A 17080-nucleotide genomic window follows, 5' to 3' on the forward strand; every position below is an offset into this window, starting at 1 on the left:
ATATTGGAGGAGCGTGAAGCGAAAGCCGCGTCTCTAATTGGACGGGAGTGATACACACTGATTGGTGGGTGGGGATTTCACCTCTCATTGGATGAGGCAATGATTGACGGGCAGTCCCCCACGCCTCTCTCGAAGCCTGGTAGCCGGAGGAAGGGAGACACTGCTTCTTTCATCTCCATTTTACAGGTTTGAAGCGGCCTGTGCTTTTAACCGCGACAGTAGGGCAGTCAGTGTTTCCGCCGATGGATGAATCGGTCTGGGATGCGGGCGGAGCTGTGTTTATTAAAAAAAATCAGAAATTTGAATTTAAAAAAACGGACTGAGCCTCGCGCCAGGTGTGACGTCATGGAAATGGCCATCTTGGCTGTGATTGGCTACCAGTTGGCCAATGGGGGGTGGCCTTGATGTTGATTGGCAGCAGAGCTGAGCAGGTACTAGGTAACGTGCTCCCGGAGGGGGAATCTTTGGTGTGTTTCTTTTCTGAGGAGAACAGGCTGAAAAGAGACCTAATTGAAGTCTGTGCATTCATAAGGGGTCGAGATAGCAGGGTGACCAACTGTCCTGTATTTTGCCTTGTGACGGGACACCTTTTTTTTCCTTATTTCTGGCACAGCCTCAGGGAGACTGGTCCCTGGAATCTCCAGGGTGAGTTTGAGATTCAATCATCACCATCCACTTGAGTGGTCAAAGTGTCCCTTATTTTATTTCATAAGAGTTGCTCATCCTGCTAGGTACAGTGGACAGGAAAGCCCAGTTACCCTTTGCTGAAGGGACCATAATCAATTGCTATGGATTTCAGGTAAGGTGGTAGTAACTTTACAGGGGCTTAACAGGATGTTGGAGGCAGACATTTTCATAACATTTAAAAATGTACTCTGATATACACTTGAAGTACAGTAACCTATTTTTTAAATATACCTGAATTCAGAAATAAAAGAAAACTTTAATCAGGAGAGGGTAGGGCTACCAGACTTAGCCTACTGCTCCAAATCTTCTCCAATATTGCATTTGTGAAGTTTGAGGCATCATCTTTTTAAAATTTAAAAATAGTTATCATGGAGCAGGTGACTGTAACCTGTTTCCAAAAGCTCTCCACAACTCTGGTTTTTCTCATAATATGCCCGGATCTTTTGTGAACTAATTGATTGTTATGCTGAGTCAAGCAACTCCTTTATTATATCACGTAACTGTCAGAATGCTGAAATAGCCCTGGCCTTCAGCTAACAATTCCTATGTTGAAATTATTAATTTGGCATCTTGAGCTGTGAGCACACTCCATCCAAATTTGGCTTAATAGCTCGAACAAATGTAAACTTCCGTGAGCTGTAAATTTCTCGACGGGCTTCCTGTTGACTGGGTTACCTGGGAAACTTGGCTTGTCTGCTGCAAAGTTCTGAACTGTTATAAACACTGGCCTTTTATGGCAGAAATGTGAATGAACAAGGGCTAAAATTCACATTTAAGCCAGAAGTAGTGACAGCAATTTGAAAATGTTTGTATAGGGCATGCATCTTTGCATCCTCCTTGTTAAGGACAAAATCTGAGAAGCTACCAAATTGAGTTGATGTGCAAGCTCCACGTGGCTTTTGTCTATTGTGTTAGCTAAATTTGTTAACCTCTTTCCCTCCACCTCCAACCCCACAGCATCCCCAACATATGCACAATGCGTGGCTGGACTGTCCAAGATTTTCACACCTAAGCCCTGAACTATGCAGCCTCATGAGTAATATATGAAACATAAATCCACTTTGTTATTATTGTCCCGATATCAGCCTGCCGGGCGTACTAACATATCAGCAATTGAGGCTTTATGCAGTAAGAAAGATTTATGAAAAGCCTTGTTGAAGACCTGCAATTCAGACAGGCCAACCCATTGAGAAGAAAACAGAAGTGTAAATAAAAATGAGCTATGTGGGATTGGTTCAGAACATTACAGCTCAAAGGTTGCAGTGTGGGCACTGCTGATTTATTCTGCACAGCAACATGTAATTATGTGATTCTTGGGAAGTTAGGTGCTTGGAACATCACCAAATTTAGGATTAATAGCAACAAATGGTCAGGTTGAAACGTTCAAAAGAAGTCTTTTACATGGACCTGTAAAAAGTCGGGCCTCCTTATAAATGTGCTGTATCTGTCCATAGGAATTCACTTGATTGCATTTTTCTTTTAGGTTTTAAAGGCGTACTGTATTTCTGAGGAGTGACTTATTCTATTTCAAGAATGGCTGACGTTTCAGGTGAGTTAATCATTTGTTATCATATAACACTGTTTTATGTTAACTGTAAGAGCTCTGTTTTGCTGTATACTTGCGCTCTTCAAGATGGTTCTAACTTAAGCTCTTAACTGCTTCAGCTTCAATCTGAAGAGCATCTCCTGCGCTAGTGTTACATTTCTACCCTACCTGGTTATTTGGGTGAACAAGGTTACCAATTCATATTGAGGTTTTATGGCGAGTTGTTGACTTGTGCCCACCAGGACATGAGTTGAGACTGACCAAACTAAATGATTTATTCACAGAGCTGCTCAACATGGGTCCTAAGATCTGCCTATGGTGAATACTGCATGAGTTGGTAATGGTAGGTATAAGGGAAAAGGTAGTTGGGGGGAGGGAGGGGGGCAGGTGTTGACATGAGATTACACTAAGTTGGTATAGGGGCTATAAAGTACCATGAGGGATGTTTGGGGTGTTGGCATGGAGGGTATAAGGGTCTACAGTTGTGGGTGGGGAGGCATGAGGTATGCTGGATTGGCATGGATAGAGCATAGGGTATGTGTGGGGGACTGAGGGATAAGATCTATAGAGCAGTTTTAATGTTTTATTAAAAATACTTCAACATGGCACCAAGGAAGGCTTTTCACCCAGCTCTCCTTTGCAACTGGCAGCCCCTGCATTCATTCTGGGGTCACCCTCCTGGACCCCAATTTTCAACCTTCCACCGCAGACTGAAAATCTGACCAAGACACTTTCTCCCAGGCCTGATTTGCGGAGTGAAGAATTGTCCCAACTCTGCATCCCTGGTCCTGCAGTGAAACTTTAGGCTTTTGATCTCAGTTGTGCCATCATGAGGGGACGTTTTTGGTTTTCTTTTTGTGTATGATACGATAGCAAAGTAGCAGACATTCTAGACCAGCTCAGAATCGGTAAGAGTCCAATTTTTAAATCCCTTTCTGCTCGCTTAACCAGGCTCAGACAAATAAAAAAAGTAATAAGCGTGAGTCAACAACCACGTTTCAAGCACTTTCGTTTTATTGACTTAAACCATAGAAATATTGGAGTAGTTGTGCAAATAAATTTGGTTATACAATAGGAAATATTAATTGTATGACGTGCATAAATGATGTCCATGAGTTTAACAATCTATCTGGATATTTGATTCATGGTTCTTTTGAACTGGACCCTGAAACTGGTTATTTAACAGTCGATTGGTTGATTTTAAAGGAATAAGCGAGAGTATCACATTTATGGTTTGTTGTATGAAGGCTGGCAATTCAAATCTTGGAGGCTGATCTTCCAACCCCTCTCCTTACCCTGCAGTGCTCTTAAAACCTGACGTTATGATTCTTGGTCAGACTGCTGGATGTGGGGGAGATCTGATTAGGGATCAATATGATGAGGGATTAAAATAGGTAACAAGCCACCAGCTTTTTGAAAAAAGCCACAAGAATCCACTAGTTTTTAAACAAACATATACAACCTTTACTATACAAGCTCAGAAAGATAAAACCGTTTACATTAGGTACCTTATGTTCTAACATTCAGGGTAAGTATGAGGTACATATGGGTTACCAGACAAACTGTGGTCGAATGTACCAACTACTGAGTAAATGACAGATGCAACCAAGACAAGAGTCCATCGATTTCTCAAGAACCCACTCAGACAACCGTAAAAACCAAATCAAACAATTTCTATCTATCTAACGAATGATTCCTAGATTCACTCAAAGATTTATCGTTGGAATTCTCTCCAAAAATCGATCCGGGTCAGATAGCTTTAACAATGGCCCACTGGGCTTCAATCTCGCTTTCCAAGACTCCTTCTCCTGGGATTCCCGAGTCTGTATTTCAGCATCTACTTACAGGCGTAATTTCAGTTCTTTACTAGATTGCCAACTTCACTGAGTTGGGACTGCCCCTGTCTCCCAGCTGCACCCAGCTATATATGTATAACTCCCAGGGTTTCCCTAAGCCCTCTTCGATTGCTCAGGCTTCTGCTAAACCCTACCTGGCACATACCTGGCTACTTCCCTAAAATTAACCTCTTCAAGAAGAGTTGTTCACTGACCCTTGGACTGTTCTGGTGACGTTTTAAAACTCACCCAGAGGGTCACGCCTTTGTTACTAGGCAGGACCAATATATACAAGCTTTAGAACACCCTGCATCTTAAATGTCGCATTCTCCACGGACTGCTAATTTAACATCCAGGGACACAATGAATTGAATTCGTAACTTTGTCTTGGCAAGCTATGGCTGAATTTGCTTTACCGGCTGCATTATCATGCTCTGATTGTAACCTGACACCAGGATGGTCCCCTCCAGTGTCCTGAGCCGACTAAATGGGAAAAAAGCAAGTGTGTAGTTGTCGACCTGGTTGCCAGCTTTGGGGGAATTGGGTCAAAAGCCAACCTATTGCTGCTGTTTTCATGAAGAGAAAAGGTAACCATTATGCTTCTGGCCTTGTAGATGATCATTCTGAGCCCTCTGATAAGAGGGAAGTATCCCACCCTGATCAGCTACTTCAGGTGTATTGGTATCGAGCTAGTGAAAAGGATGGGAACACTTTGGACTTGCTTTTGATGTAGCTCTCGGCTCCACTGGCACCCTTATAGGAAACCCCAACAATCCTGGTCCAGAGATCCATCAATCAGTGCCATCTAGATTTCACCTTGGAGTAAAAATCTGGAAAATTGTCCCCTTCAGTCAGGTGTTTAGGTTGCTGTCTGACTGGCCTGAGTAAATATTTTCACCATATGTGCACCATAGCATCTCCTATTACAGAAACATCACTCCAGAACCATGTATATAAATTTAAAACTGCATCAATAAACATTTAAATTCTATTTAAATGTGGTTTGCGTGACCAATATCAAAATCTTTTTTTCACTTTATGTAAATGCTTCTATTTATATTCCATTTCAATGACACTGGCAGAGTAACATTAGCATCTTGATAAAAAATTGCTTCTTGTGTAGATCTGGAGGAGCAATTAGCATTGGTTGACAGTGAGATGGACGCCTTGGAAGTCCAGATGCAGGAACTGCTTGAGAGACAGCAAGAGCTGCAGGAAAAGAAACGACAACTAAAGAAGAAGATAGAAAAACTGTCTGGGAATAACGAGGGTGGATCAAGCGCAATATCAAGGGTATCTGCAGAGGACTGGAACAAAAAAGGTCAGTGAAGTCGGGTCAGATCTACTTCAGTTTGAAAGGTTTTAAAAGGCAAGACTTCATATAGCACCTTTCATTATCTGAGGACATCATGTAGGGTTTACAGCCAATAAAGTATATCTTCATATAGTCACTGCTGTGATGAAGGTAATGCAGCAGTCAGTCTGTACACTGTAAGCTCCCACAGATGGCAGTGAGACAAAGAAGGCCGAGGGGTGACCTAATGGAGGTTTTTAAAATGAAAGGTTTTGATCGGGTGGGTGGGAAAGAATGTTGTCTCTTGCAGGAAAGAGCATAACTAGAAGCTATCGATGTGAGATGGTCATCAAGAAATTGGGAATTCAGAAGAAACTTCTTCACCCAAAGAGTGGTGAGAAAGTGAAACATGCAATCACAGGGTATTTGAAACAAATAGTATAGATTGCGTTGAAGGGGAAGTTGGGCAAGCACAACAGGAAGAAGGGAGTAGAGGATTATGATGGCCGATTTAGTTGAGAAAAGACGGGAGGAGGTTTGGGAGGACCACAAACACTGGCATGGGCTAGTTGTGCTGAATGTCCTGTTTTTGTGCCGTAGATCCTGTGCTGATATAGTGCAGTATGTTGAGGGATGAATATTGGTCAATACATCTTTGAATAGTGATACAGAATCTTTCACGTCCACTTGAGGGAGAAGATGTGGTCTCTGTTTGATTCCTCATCAGAATGTGCTGAACTGGGCTGCCAACCTACATTATACACTCTAGTCTCAGGTGTGGAATCTGAGCATTCTTTCCCTCCTATGTACAAAGATCCTTCGTTTGTAACCGCTAGCCCATTTTAGACCATCTCCCAGCAGTTGCTTTCAGATTGGAGTGTTTAATTGATTCTAGTTGTAAAGAAAGGTTTGAATATTTAGGCAGAAGAAAGTTACTGCGGATGCTGGAATCTGAAACAAAAACAGAAAGTACTGGCCAATCTCCGCAGATCTGACAGCATCTGTGGAGAGAGAAGGGACCTAACATTTTTAGTCTGGATGACTCTTTGTCAAACCTTTGGAGGAGGGATGCTAGGTCTGGTAAGCATTGCAGTCCTTCTCCCTACGGACCACAAGGAAAGCAATTAAAATAATATACATATACCTATCTTTTCTTCTCTACTGAGCCTGCACCCATGTTATACCTGGTTTCCCTGGAGACCGCAGTTCCTGGTGCCAGAGATGTAACTGACCCATTGGGGCTCCGAATGCCACCACTCATTGCCACCTTTTGGCTTTTGAGGAGGCCCTCGCACTCTGGCCAAAGACCCAGCTGTAAAACAGTGTGAAGTCATGATGGCTATTGTGAGTAGGATGCTGCTTCAATTTTAAATCCCCGCATTCCCTGTTTTCTTTGGGCTTTGTGTGGGAGTGTGGGGGCAGTTTAAAATAATAATTATGTGTGTTTCTACAAGTTGCTTGTAGTAATTTGAACATCTGGAAACCTAAAAAGTTACATAGGTTTCTTGCCAAGGCGGGGGTTTTAATTTTTGAACAAACAAAGCAAATTCACCATCTTTCATTTGTAGTCACCATGACAGCGGAGTGTCCTGTAATAATTTGAACTTTGGCTTTCACCCAACTACAATGTCAAAACCAGCATTTGACAACTTTACGTCGAGCATTGTACAATGTGAGTGTGTATCAGGATTTTGAGCATAGTGTTGTGACCTTTTCTTTTTTCCAACCACCTTTTCGTTGTTGAGTGAAAATTAGTGCTCCCGCCACGAAGCAGCGCACGATGGCAGTAAATGTTGGGAACTCCATCGAGATCAACACAGCCGCAAAGAGTCTTGTCATGGTCCATTAAATGTAGTGGGTGGAAATTCACTTGAGGGCACATTGGTCAGCTTATTAATTCTAGATGCTCCCACTGTGAAGCTGTGTGCCCAGAGGAAAGTATCACCTGTCGAGTAAAATAAACATTCCACTGTCTTGCTGCTAGAATATTTCTTGCAAGTTAAAAGTCACTTGGTGCGTTAGGATTGGCTGAGCAGCAAAGGCTGATTTCATTTGTTGAGAAATTGACAGTTATGAATGGGGCAAAAGAATGAACTGATATCAAAAACATGATCTTATCCTCAGGACGCATTTGAGTGCTTTGGTGCCAATGGATTATTCTTGACGTTTGGTGATATGTAAGAAAGTGTGGTTTACACACAGCGATATCCCAAAAAGAGTAAATTAATTAGGGTTGTTTTTGGTACGTGTTTTTGGTTGTGATAGTTAAAGGAAGAATGTTGGAAGAATCTCCTTTTTCTGAATATCATAGGATCTTTTACGTATACCTGTGGGTAGATACTTTGTTCCCAGTCTCATGTGAAGGATGGCACCTCCAATAAAGGAACACACTCCAGTGATGCATTGAATTATAGGTCTTTACGAGGACTTGAACCCGCAACCTTCCAACTCTGTCTGAGCTGAGAATGCTACTAACTTAGCCAAGCTAACTTGTAACAATAGTAAATAGCTGAAAAAGTGTTTTATGCACATTCAAAAATATCAGTCATCCACATAGATACAAAGATTTTTGGTTGTTTGCTAGATTGAAAGTTTATACATAAATGTTTTAAAACTTTAATATTAATGGCATGTAAATACTGAAAAAAGGGCTGTTTTGGGATTAACACTGATTGTTTACTAAGTAGCTAGTAGTTTTTATTGTTTTTAAAACAGCTGGGTTTTTATTTTTCAAATGTTGCTTACCAGCATGGTTTATTTTTTACTCCTAACCAGGTTTTTCATGGTCACCGAAGGTTGATGAGGCTTTGAAGAGTGTGTTTAATCTGCAAAATTTCCGATCATTGCAGCTTCAGGCCATCAACGTTACTATGGCAGGGAAGGATATATTTCTGATAATGCCAACAGGTGGTGGGAAGAGCTTGTGCTACGAGCTGCCAGCTGTCTGCTCCACTGGTACGTACTGCAAGCTGCTGATGGTGTTCCTTCCTGATTCATTTGTAACACTTTGAAAAAGCTTTTGTGATTCTTGTCATCTGATATTTTTTTCCAAATCATTTTTTCCTTCCTGCTTTTATCCTGATCCTTGCTTATGGGAAACTGGCTTGGAAAAGTTAGAAATTGTATTTGTGTAGCACCTCTCATGTCCTCAAGATATCCCTAAATGTTTCATAGCCAATGAATTAATTTTGAAGTAGTCGTTCTTATTATACAGGCAAACGTAACAACTAGTTTGTGCACAGCTAGGTCTCACAAACAGCAATGAGGTAAATGACCTTATGACTTGTTTGTGATGTTGGCCAGGACATTGGCAGAAGGTTATGTGTTGCTTTGAATAGTGCCAAGGAATCCTTTGTACGCACCTGACCGGACAGGTGGGTTCTTTGTTGAAAGACCCGTCTAAAAGAAGCACCTCCGACAATGCTGTTGTCCCTCACTATTAAGCCTGAAATGTTAACTTTGATTATGCTCAAATTCTTCAAGTAATGCTTCTGATTCATAAGTGAGAATGTTATCGCTGACCCAAGTTGGCACTAGAACAGCTTGGATCCCACAATGAATTAAATGAATCTAATTTTGTAGTACAAGTATTATTCTCCGTGGCTATCGTGATTTAGGCCTTTACAATTATGTATGATATTCCATCTCTTTTTTTTTTTTCTTAATAACATTGTTTATAATTAAAGCTGGTGGGTCCAAATGTAGAGTTGCATGGTTAGCAAATAAATGCAGCTCAAACTTTAAGTTGGCCAGAAGGTATTGTAATGTCGATTTTTACAAACTGATGAATGTGGGGGGAAAGCTGCTACATTGGAAATAATTGCTCATTTGTTTGATTAGGATTCACTCTGGTAATCTGTCCATTAATCTCATTGATGGAAGATCAATTAATGGTCCTAGAACAATTGGGCATCCCATCCGCCATGCTGAATTCCAACAGCACTAAGGTAAGAAAGTTTATATATTACTTTTCACATTCATCCCAAAGTGCTTCACAGCCTATGAATTACTTTAGGGTAGTCAACAGAGCAGCAGTTTGCATACAAGATCCCACAAACAGTAATGAGTTAAGAAACCAGACTGTGAGCCAGGTTTTACAGTAGGAATAAAGCTGAAGCTAATAGTCGCTTAAAGTGTAAATTGAACTACACATGTGTGGTTACATGTGAAAATCATGAAGTTGCTTTCCATTGGTGTCTTGCTGAAAGATTCAGGATGGAAATGTGTGGAATGGCATGTAGATGCTGTACTTGCATGATAGACACAGTATATTCCCTTTTTCATGGCGTGGTGAATCTAAAATGCTAATGAGCAACCTCTCTGGCACTGAAATTTACAAGTGTGGAGTTTCATTCCTGAAAATTTTAATTATTGTTCGAGATGTAGTAAAATTATTTAAATTTAAAATGTTTTACTTTTCTATTTCTCTTAATTCAATCCTTTCCCCTCTCTCTGCTTTTTATACCTGATTTGACATTAAATTACATATTCTGACACTATTATTCAGACTCCGCACTACGCATTGATAATTCGTCCACCATCTTGTCTAAGAGACATAGTTGCTTGTACTGCTGACACATGCCCCAGATTTTCTTTAGAGGACACAGTAAATTTCGGAAAATTGAGTGACAACAACTTGCTCTGCAAAAGCACATAAAGTTCTATGGGCAATTGCAAGTAAAAATAAATGGCTGCATTGTTAGTTCATTGCTGTCCGCTATGCTTTATCGATATTGGCTGAGGGGCAAATATTGAGTAGGACATTGGAATAGTCCACTGCTTTTCTTTAATTTGAGCTATTAAATTTTTTGCATCCATTGAAAATATAAATACATTTTGAGGAGTTGGCTATCTTTGTAAGAGATTAAAAATGTTAGAATTGCTTTGCTTGATATGGCCAATGTTGTTAGTCTGAACACAAGTGGAAATACTGCCAAACCTTGCAGTGTGCTTGTATTTTTATTCCTTTTAAGTGTAACCCTCTTGCATATCCTTGCCAAAATATGAACAAGCCTCATTTGTGTAAGGATGGCTTCAGTGTGTCTCCTTCCCAATTATGTTTTCGGATTTTTATTGACTGGTTCTTCTACCTATGGACCTCCGTCCAAAACAGTGTCATCACCTGTGATTTTGACTTTCACGCAATCATTTAAACAAATCTGAACTGCTATGTCCCACCTTCATAATTTCGAAGGCTTCATAGTGAGTACCACAGCACCTAGAAGGCCATGTATAAACCAATATTCTCTTTCATTTGCTAATGGCACACGTTGCCGATCAAAACAAGTATTGGTGCTTTGGTTATGGATTAATCCACCAACGAGGCAACGGTATTAAAACATCCCTTTCTGAACCTCCCAGCTCCAGGAAAAATCAGCAAATGGATGAGTTCATTAAAAATTGAGTTGCCTAGACTTCAAGGGTCTAAGGAGCTGCAAGTGGACACTTTGCAATGGGCCTATGGGAAGGATCTAAACCTTTCACGTACTGAGCAACCACTGGAGTCCCTCAGATCTGGAGTACTGTGTTCAGTCCTGAGCTTCAGACGGATATGTTGGCATTCAAGACGGTGCAGCTCAGATTCCCACTTTGATATCTGACTAAAAGGATTACGTTCATGGCTGCATAAAACTAGCCTGTAATCTCTTGATTACAGAAGGTTGTGATGATATGATCAAAGTTTTTTAAATGTCTTAAGGATTTGAAACGGTAGATAGAAACTATTTCCCTTTCTAGGAGAGTGCAAAACAAGGAGGCACAATCTTACATTTTTGAGCCATTCAAGGGTGGTCTTCAGAAGTCCTTAGTCCAAAGTGATAGAGTTTCTCCCTCAAAAAGATGTTGAGAGCCAATCAATAAAAAAGAAAATCCTGGATTGCTAGATTTCCTTTGTTACATAAAGGTGTTGAAAGATATGGAACCAAATTGAGAAAATGGAGTTGAAATACAGATCGAACTGAATGTTGGAAAAGACTGGGGCTGAATGGCCCATTCTTGTTCTTAAGTTCAGAACTTTGTTGCAACTATATCAAGCAAAGGCTTGGAAAATAAGCAATGCTCAGCACCATTTGCAAAGTCAGCTACCGATCGCTTGTCAAGATTCAGTCTGTGTCAGATTCAGAGCAAATTACAGTGTGACAGTCTGTCACCTTGTCATCATTGAGTGAGTGTCTGTTTTTAATTGTAAACAAACTTTTCTTGCAGTTAATGGGGAGGAGATATAATCACTCCAATCTTGCACCATCCTGACAGGATATTTTCCGGATCCTTCAGAATGGGCCAGGATATTTTCTGGATCCTTCAGAATGGGCCAGTGACATTGCACTTTGCGTTGAACCCAGCAGTTGACCATTCGATCTTTGCTGGTAATAATGAACCTTTTGCACAGGTTCATTGCTACTGACTTCTGTTCCAGTTTGAAAATCCACCGAGAGTGCTCTAAAATGTGAAAAGCGTATGAAAGCAAATGTGTCCTGAAAATTGTCAAAAGTTCTGCTCGCTACCTGCTGTTGAGGATATATTTGTTTTACTAGCCTCTGTATTATGGAAAGGAAGTTTGTTACCATGTCCACCAAGTGATATTTGGCTTCTGTTGTACTGTAATTATTTACTCTCTTACAGGAGCATGTAAAGTGGGTCCATGATGAAATGCTCAACAAGTCCTCTAAGTTGAAGCTCCTGTATGTGACCCCAGAGAAAATTGCTAAAAGTAAAGTCTTCATGTCCAAGCTCGAAAAGGCATACCATGCTGGCTGCTTGACCCGTATTGCTGTTGATGAAGTTCATTGTTGCAGTCAGTGGGGTCATGACTTCAGGCCTGGTGAGTACTAATGTCTTGGAGTTGTTTTGCTTTGCCTCTCAGGATGTCACATGGCTGCATGAAGGGACAAGGTGCTGTTTCCTAGGCAGGATGTGTTTAGTCATGATGCTGCAGTAGGGCAGCCTAGATGAGTGGGCCTTTTCTTACCTGTCAGTTTTCTATGTACCTATATCTTCAGAAATCCCAAGGGGGAAAAATATGTACAACTTTGTACTTTTTATAAAGAGTGTATATCGAGAAATAAGACTACACACGTTGAAATTAGTTGGGAATACATTACTCAAAATTCCATGTTAGGAAGGAACTTGCATTTATATAACATTTTATTGCAACCTCCAGGCATCTCAAAACACCACACCATTGGTGAAGTACAGTCACTTTGGTTACATAGATCAATGCTGCAGCCAATTCGAGCACAGCAAGATCCCATACAAATCAAATGAGATAAATTATTGGTTAGCCTCTAATTATTGGGCGGGATTTTGTTTTTAGTTTGGAGGAGGATGAAGGTTTCCTGCAAGTGCTTTCAGAGATAAACTTTAAACTTTATTATCTCTAGACTACAAGAGCCTCGGTATCCTGAAGCGTCAGTTCCCAAATACTCCGTTGATTGGATTGACAGCAACTGCAACAAACAGTATCTTAGAGGATGTGAAAAAAATCTTGTGCGTTCCCAAATGTCTCATGTTGACTGCTTCCTTCAACAGACCCAATCTGTTTTATGAGGTACTTAAAATGCACTGAAATGTTGAACAACTTTCACATTGTTTTCTACGTTCTCTGTAATAGATGTTGGTTTCACATGAATTTTCACAGTGAGAACCAAATACATTGAAATTTAACATGTAATAAATCATGTTCTTTATACTTTCGGGTTGGACGATAGTGAGTTTTGTAAATCTTAGCTGGCAGTGAAAACTGTTTTGTAATGGGTTTAAAGGAGTGGGTTGGAGATGGGGTTGATCTTACTGGAGGTTCTCCGCTGAAAGAAAAATTGTGAAGAAGATTTCCAACTGTTATTTGACAGAAGTATTTAAACTTCTATAATTGACAAGCACACTACATTTGACATGCAAACTATTACAGAAAGTGTGACCACAATAAATTGAGTCACCAAAGTGCATTTAGAAATCTACTAAATGGGCTTTAAAGCATTGCATATCTGTACACACGTAAGTGCCAATAGTGTGGCAATTCTCTCTCCTCCTCCTCTCGCTCTTTTTCTTTCTCTCGCTCTTTTTCTCTCTCTCGCTCGTTTTCTTTCTCTCTCGCTCTTTTTTCTTTCTCTCCCTCGCTATTTTTCTCTCCCTTTCTTTCTTTCTTTCTCCCTTTTTTTCTTTCTCCCTTTCTTTCTTTCTCCCTTTCTTTCTTTCTCCCTTTCTTTCTTTGTCTCTCCCTCTCTTTCTCTCTCCCTCTCTTTCTTTCTTTCTCTCTCCCTCTCTTTCTCCCTTTGTTTCTTTCTTTCTCCCTTTTTTTCTTTGTTTCTTTCTTTCGCCCTTTTTTTCTTTGCTTCTCCCTTTCTTTCTCCCTCTCCCAGATATGGCCAGCTCATATTCTTCCTCCCATTCCTCTAAACTTGAAAAGTTGCCCCCCTTCCAACCCCCCCAGTACAACTCTGTGATTACCGCAAATCAATGCCCACACCGAGGCACATGCTAACCTCGGATGCTGTCGCCACTGTCCCCACACACACAGGGTTCATGGAGTACTTGGCTGGCAAGAACGGCAAAGGCGCCGTCAAAAATGCCTCCAAACTCGTTCCCCTGCAAGAAGCTGCCACCACGGCGACCCCTCCCCCACTACCCACTTCCTAACCATAGAAATATTCGCTATCCAATAATAATTCATTATTTTGGCAAGGCCAGCCCGCCTACCCCTCGCCCTTGCTCCAACAGCACCCTCTTTACCCGTGGGATTTTCCCCGCCCATACAAACCTGGGATCAAAGCATTAACTTTCCTGAAGAATGATTTTGGGACGAAGATTGGGAGATTCTGAAAAAGCCTCGGCAGCACCATTGGCACTGTCTGTACCCATCCCACCAGCAATTGCGGTATTACATCCCACCTCTTGAAATCCCCCCCCCCATATCTGATCCACCAACTGTGCCAGATTCAATTTGTGCAGTTGTCCCCATCCCCGCGTCACCTGGATGCCCAAATATCTGAAGCTCTACCCCACCACCTTGAATGGCAGCTCGCCCAACCTTCTCTCCTACCCCCTGGTCTCGATCGGGAAGACCTCACTCTTCCCCATGTTTAGCTTACATCCGGAAAACCGATAAAACTCCTCTAAAATACACATAATTCCCCCGTTGCCTCCCAGTGGGTCTAAAATATAAAGCAACAGGCCATCCGCATCTAGAGAAACCTCTGCTCCCCCCCCACCCGCACAATCTCTCCAACTCATTGATGCTCTAAACGCCATTACCAATGGCTCTATTACCAAGGCAAAAAATCCACTCCCGTGCCTTGTCTCACGGAGTAACATGAAGTGCCCCAAGCTTATCTGATTCGTCCGTATCTCACTACTATACAACAATCGGACCCAGTCTCCAAACCCCTGCCCAAACCTGAACGGTCCCTACACTTCAAGTACTCTCATTCCACCCGATCGAACGCCTTCTCTGCATCCATTGCAACCACCACCTCTGTGTCCTGTCCTGTCGGAGTAATCATTATCAAATTCAGTAATCTCCTAACGTTCACTGACAATTGCCTCCCCTTTGCGAACCCTGTCTGGTCTTCCCCTATCACCACCGCACACAGTCCTCAATTCACGAGGCCAAGATCTTTGCCAACAATTTGGCGTCCACATTTAGCAGTGATATCGAGCAATAGGAGCCACACTGCTCCGGATCTTTATCTTTAAGATTAGGGATATGGACGTCTGCGATAATGTGGGGGGGGGGGGGGGGGGACTCCTCATTAAATGCCCTTACCAGCAGGGACCCCAGGGCTCCAACAAACCTCTTATAAAATTCTACAGGAAACCCATCTGGGTTTGGGGCCTGCCCTGCCTGGATCGCCCACATGCCCTCCATTCCACCAGTCTAATGGGTGCCCACAGCCCCTCCACCTTAGGAACTCCAACCCGTATAGGAATCGCCGCATCCCACCCACCTGGGGCTCGTAGAGCCTCCTATAAAACTCCCACTTCCTGTCCGTCACCCTTCTGATCGCCCTTGCCCCTGCCTCCTTCCTACACTCCTTCTACTTGTACTCGTAAACTGCCCCACTGGCCCTTCGCAACTGCCCTCCTGCCTTCCTGTGGACACCAACCCAAACTCCATCTGGAGCTTCTGCCTCTCCTTCAACAATCTCACTCCGGGGCCTCCGAATACCTCCTGTCCACCCACAGAATCTCATCCACCAACTTTGGCATCTCTGGCCGTTCTACCTTTCCCCTGTGTTCCCAGATCGATATGAACTCTCCCCTAACCACTGCCTTGGGTACCTCCCATAGCATGCCGGTCGACACCTCACCCGTATCATTCAGTTCCACATACCCTCGATGGCGCTCTTACCTGCTCGCACAACTTCCTGCCTATCTCTTAACTTGCATCGAGTCCAATTTACCTAGGTGCTCGCTGATTTACATTGGCTCCTGTTTGATCAATGTCTTGATTTTAAAATTCTCATCATTGTTTTCAGATTCTGTCCATGACCTCACCCATCCCTGTTTTTGTGATCTCCAGTTCCACAATCCTCAAAGATTTCGGGACTCATCTACTTCTGGCCTCTTGAGCATCCCTGATTTTAGTTGCCCCACCATTTGGTTATCCAGGTGTTAAGCTCTGGAGCACCCTCCCTGCCTCACTACCTCATTTTCCTCCTTTAAGACATTCCTCAAAACATTGCCTCTTTGATCAAGCGCCCTAATATCTCCTTATGAGGCTTGTTTTCATATTTTGTTTTAAAATACTTCTGCGAAGCCATGTAAGATGTTTTATTGTGTCAAAGGAGCTATATAAATATACTTGTTATTACAGATGTATGAAGTGTTCTTGGTTATTTTTGTCAGATGAGGGAACTTGGAGCATGAGGAGACCTGCAAGCTCTTCTCACAATATTTACTACTTGTCATTTTCTTAATTTCACAGATCCGGCAAAAACCATCCAATTCTGAAGCCTGTGTCGAAGATATGGTCAGGATCATCAATGGACGTTACAAAGGAAAATCAGGTTTCTCCTTTTTACATAGCATTTCAACTATTAAAACCTACTAGCTTTTGTCTTCTACCAAGCATCCAGACATGAAATGTTGGCATATCATCAACAGCTTTCTTAAATCTATATTTACTTGAAGGAACTTGATTGAGATTTTCTATTCTTCTTGCTTGATGTTGTATCCTACTGGCCATTTTGATCATTTCAGCTGCAGAGCTGAAAAACCTGTTTCCTCCTTTATCTCTATTTGCCCCAGTCTTTGGGTCAGTGGACCTGTTCGCTGCTACATAAATTTCACCTAGAGGTGTGAATCTGTCAGTGTTGAGATAAATGGCACTTGTATCAATGGAGTCTCTGAAATCACCTTCACAGATATTTTTACCCATAATAATTCACATCAGAGACAAAAAACTGAGCTCTGTGTTTTTCATTGTCTTGTTTCCATATGCCTATGGAGGATCATGTAGCTTTGTGTCACAAGGGCAAACAGCAAAATATAGAGGAATAAGTAGCTAGACATGTAAACAGTTGTTACAAAAGGGTAAGGGAAAGACAGTTTAAAATCTACGCAACCATGGGATAGCCAGCAATATCTTCAGCATACGGTGGACTTCTCTTGGGTCAGTTTTTTCCTGGACAATAATACCATGGAGTTGAAGCCTATCTTGGGTATTAGTATGAATTCTAGTCCTTTGCATTGTTTTCACGGTCTCTCAGTGGAAGGTTACCT

The 17080-nt window shown here is 41.9% G+C and overlaps 1 protein-coding gene across 4 annotated transcripts in view; it reads left to right on the forward strand.

Moving 5' to 3' along the window:
• The first annotated feature begins 98 nt into the window (after positions 1–98).
• The window catches only part of recql (RecQ helicase-like), a 34322-nt gene continuing 17340 nt past the window's right edge, over positions 99–17080 (forward strand). The window contains exons 1-9 of one of the 4 annotated variants that reach the window (XM_038811074.1): positions 158–186; positions 2171–2236; positions 2518–2576; positions 5192–5389; positions 8138–8317; positions 9203–9309; positions 11984–12182; positions 12742–12908; positions 16284–16365. In XM_038811074.1, the coding sequence (XP_038667002.1) occupies positions 5227–5389; positions 8138–8317; positions 9203–9309; positions 11984–12182; positions 12742–12908; positions 16284–16365 (898 nt within the window). In that variant the 5' untranslated portion in view covers positions 158–186; positions 2171–2236; positions 2518–2576; positions 5192–5226. Of the gene's footprint in view, positions 187–273; positions 432–513; positions 800–2170; positions 2237–2517; positions 2577–5191; positions 5390–8137; positions 8318–9202; positions 9310–11983; positions 12183–12741; positions 12909–16283; positions 16366–17080 lie in introns of those variants that run through there. The other 3 variants (XM_038811071.1, XM_038811073.1, XM_038811072.1) reach the window with 3 other exon arrangements.

Source organism: Scyliorhinus canicula, chromosome 11 (genome assembly GCF_902713615.1).
Source record: "Scyliorhinus canicula chromosome 11, sScyCan1.1, whole genome shotgun sequence".
NCBI classification, from domain to species: Eukaryota; Metazoa; Chordata; class Chondrichthyes; order Carcharhiniformes; family Scyliorhinidae; genus Scyliorhinus; species Scyliorhinus canicula.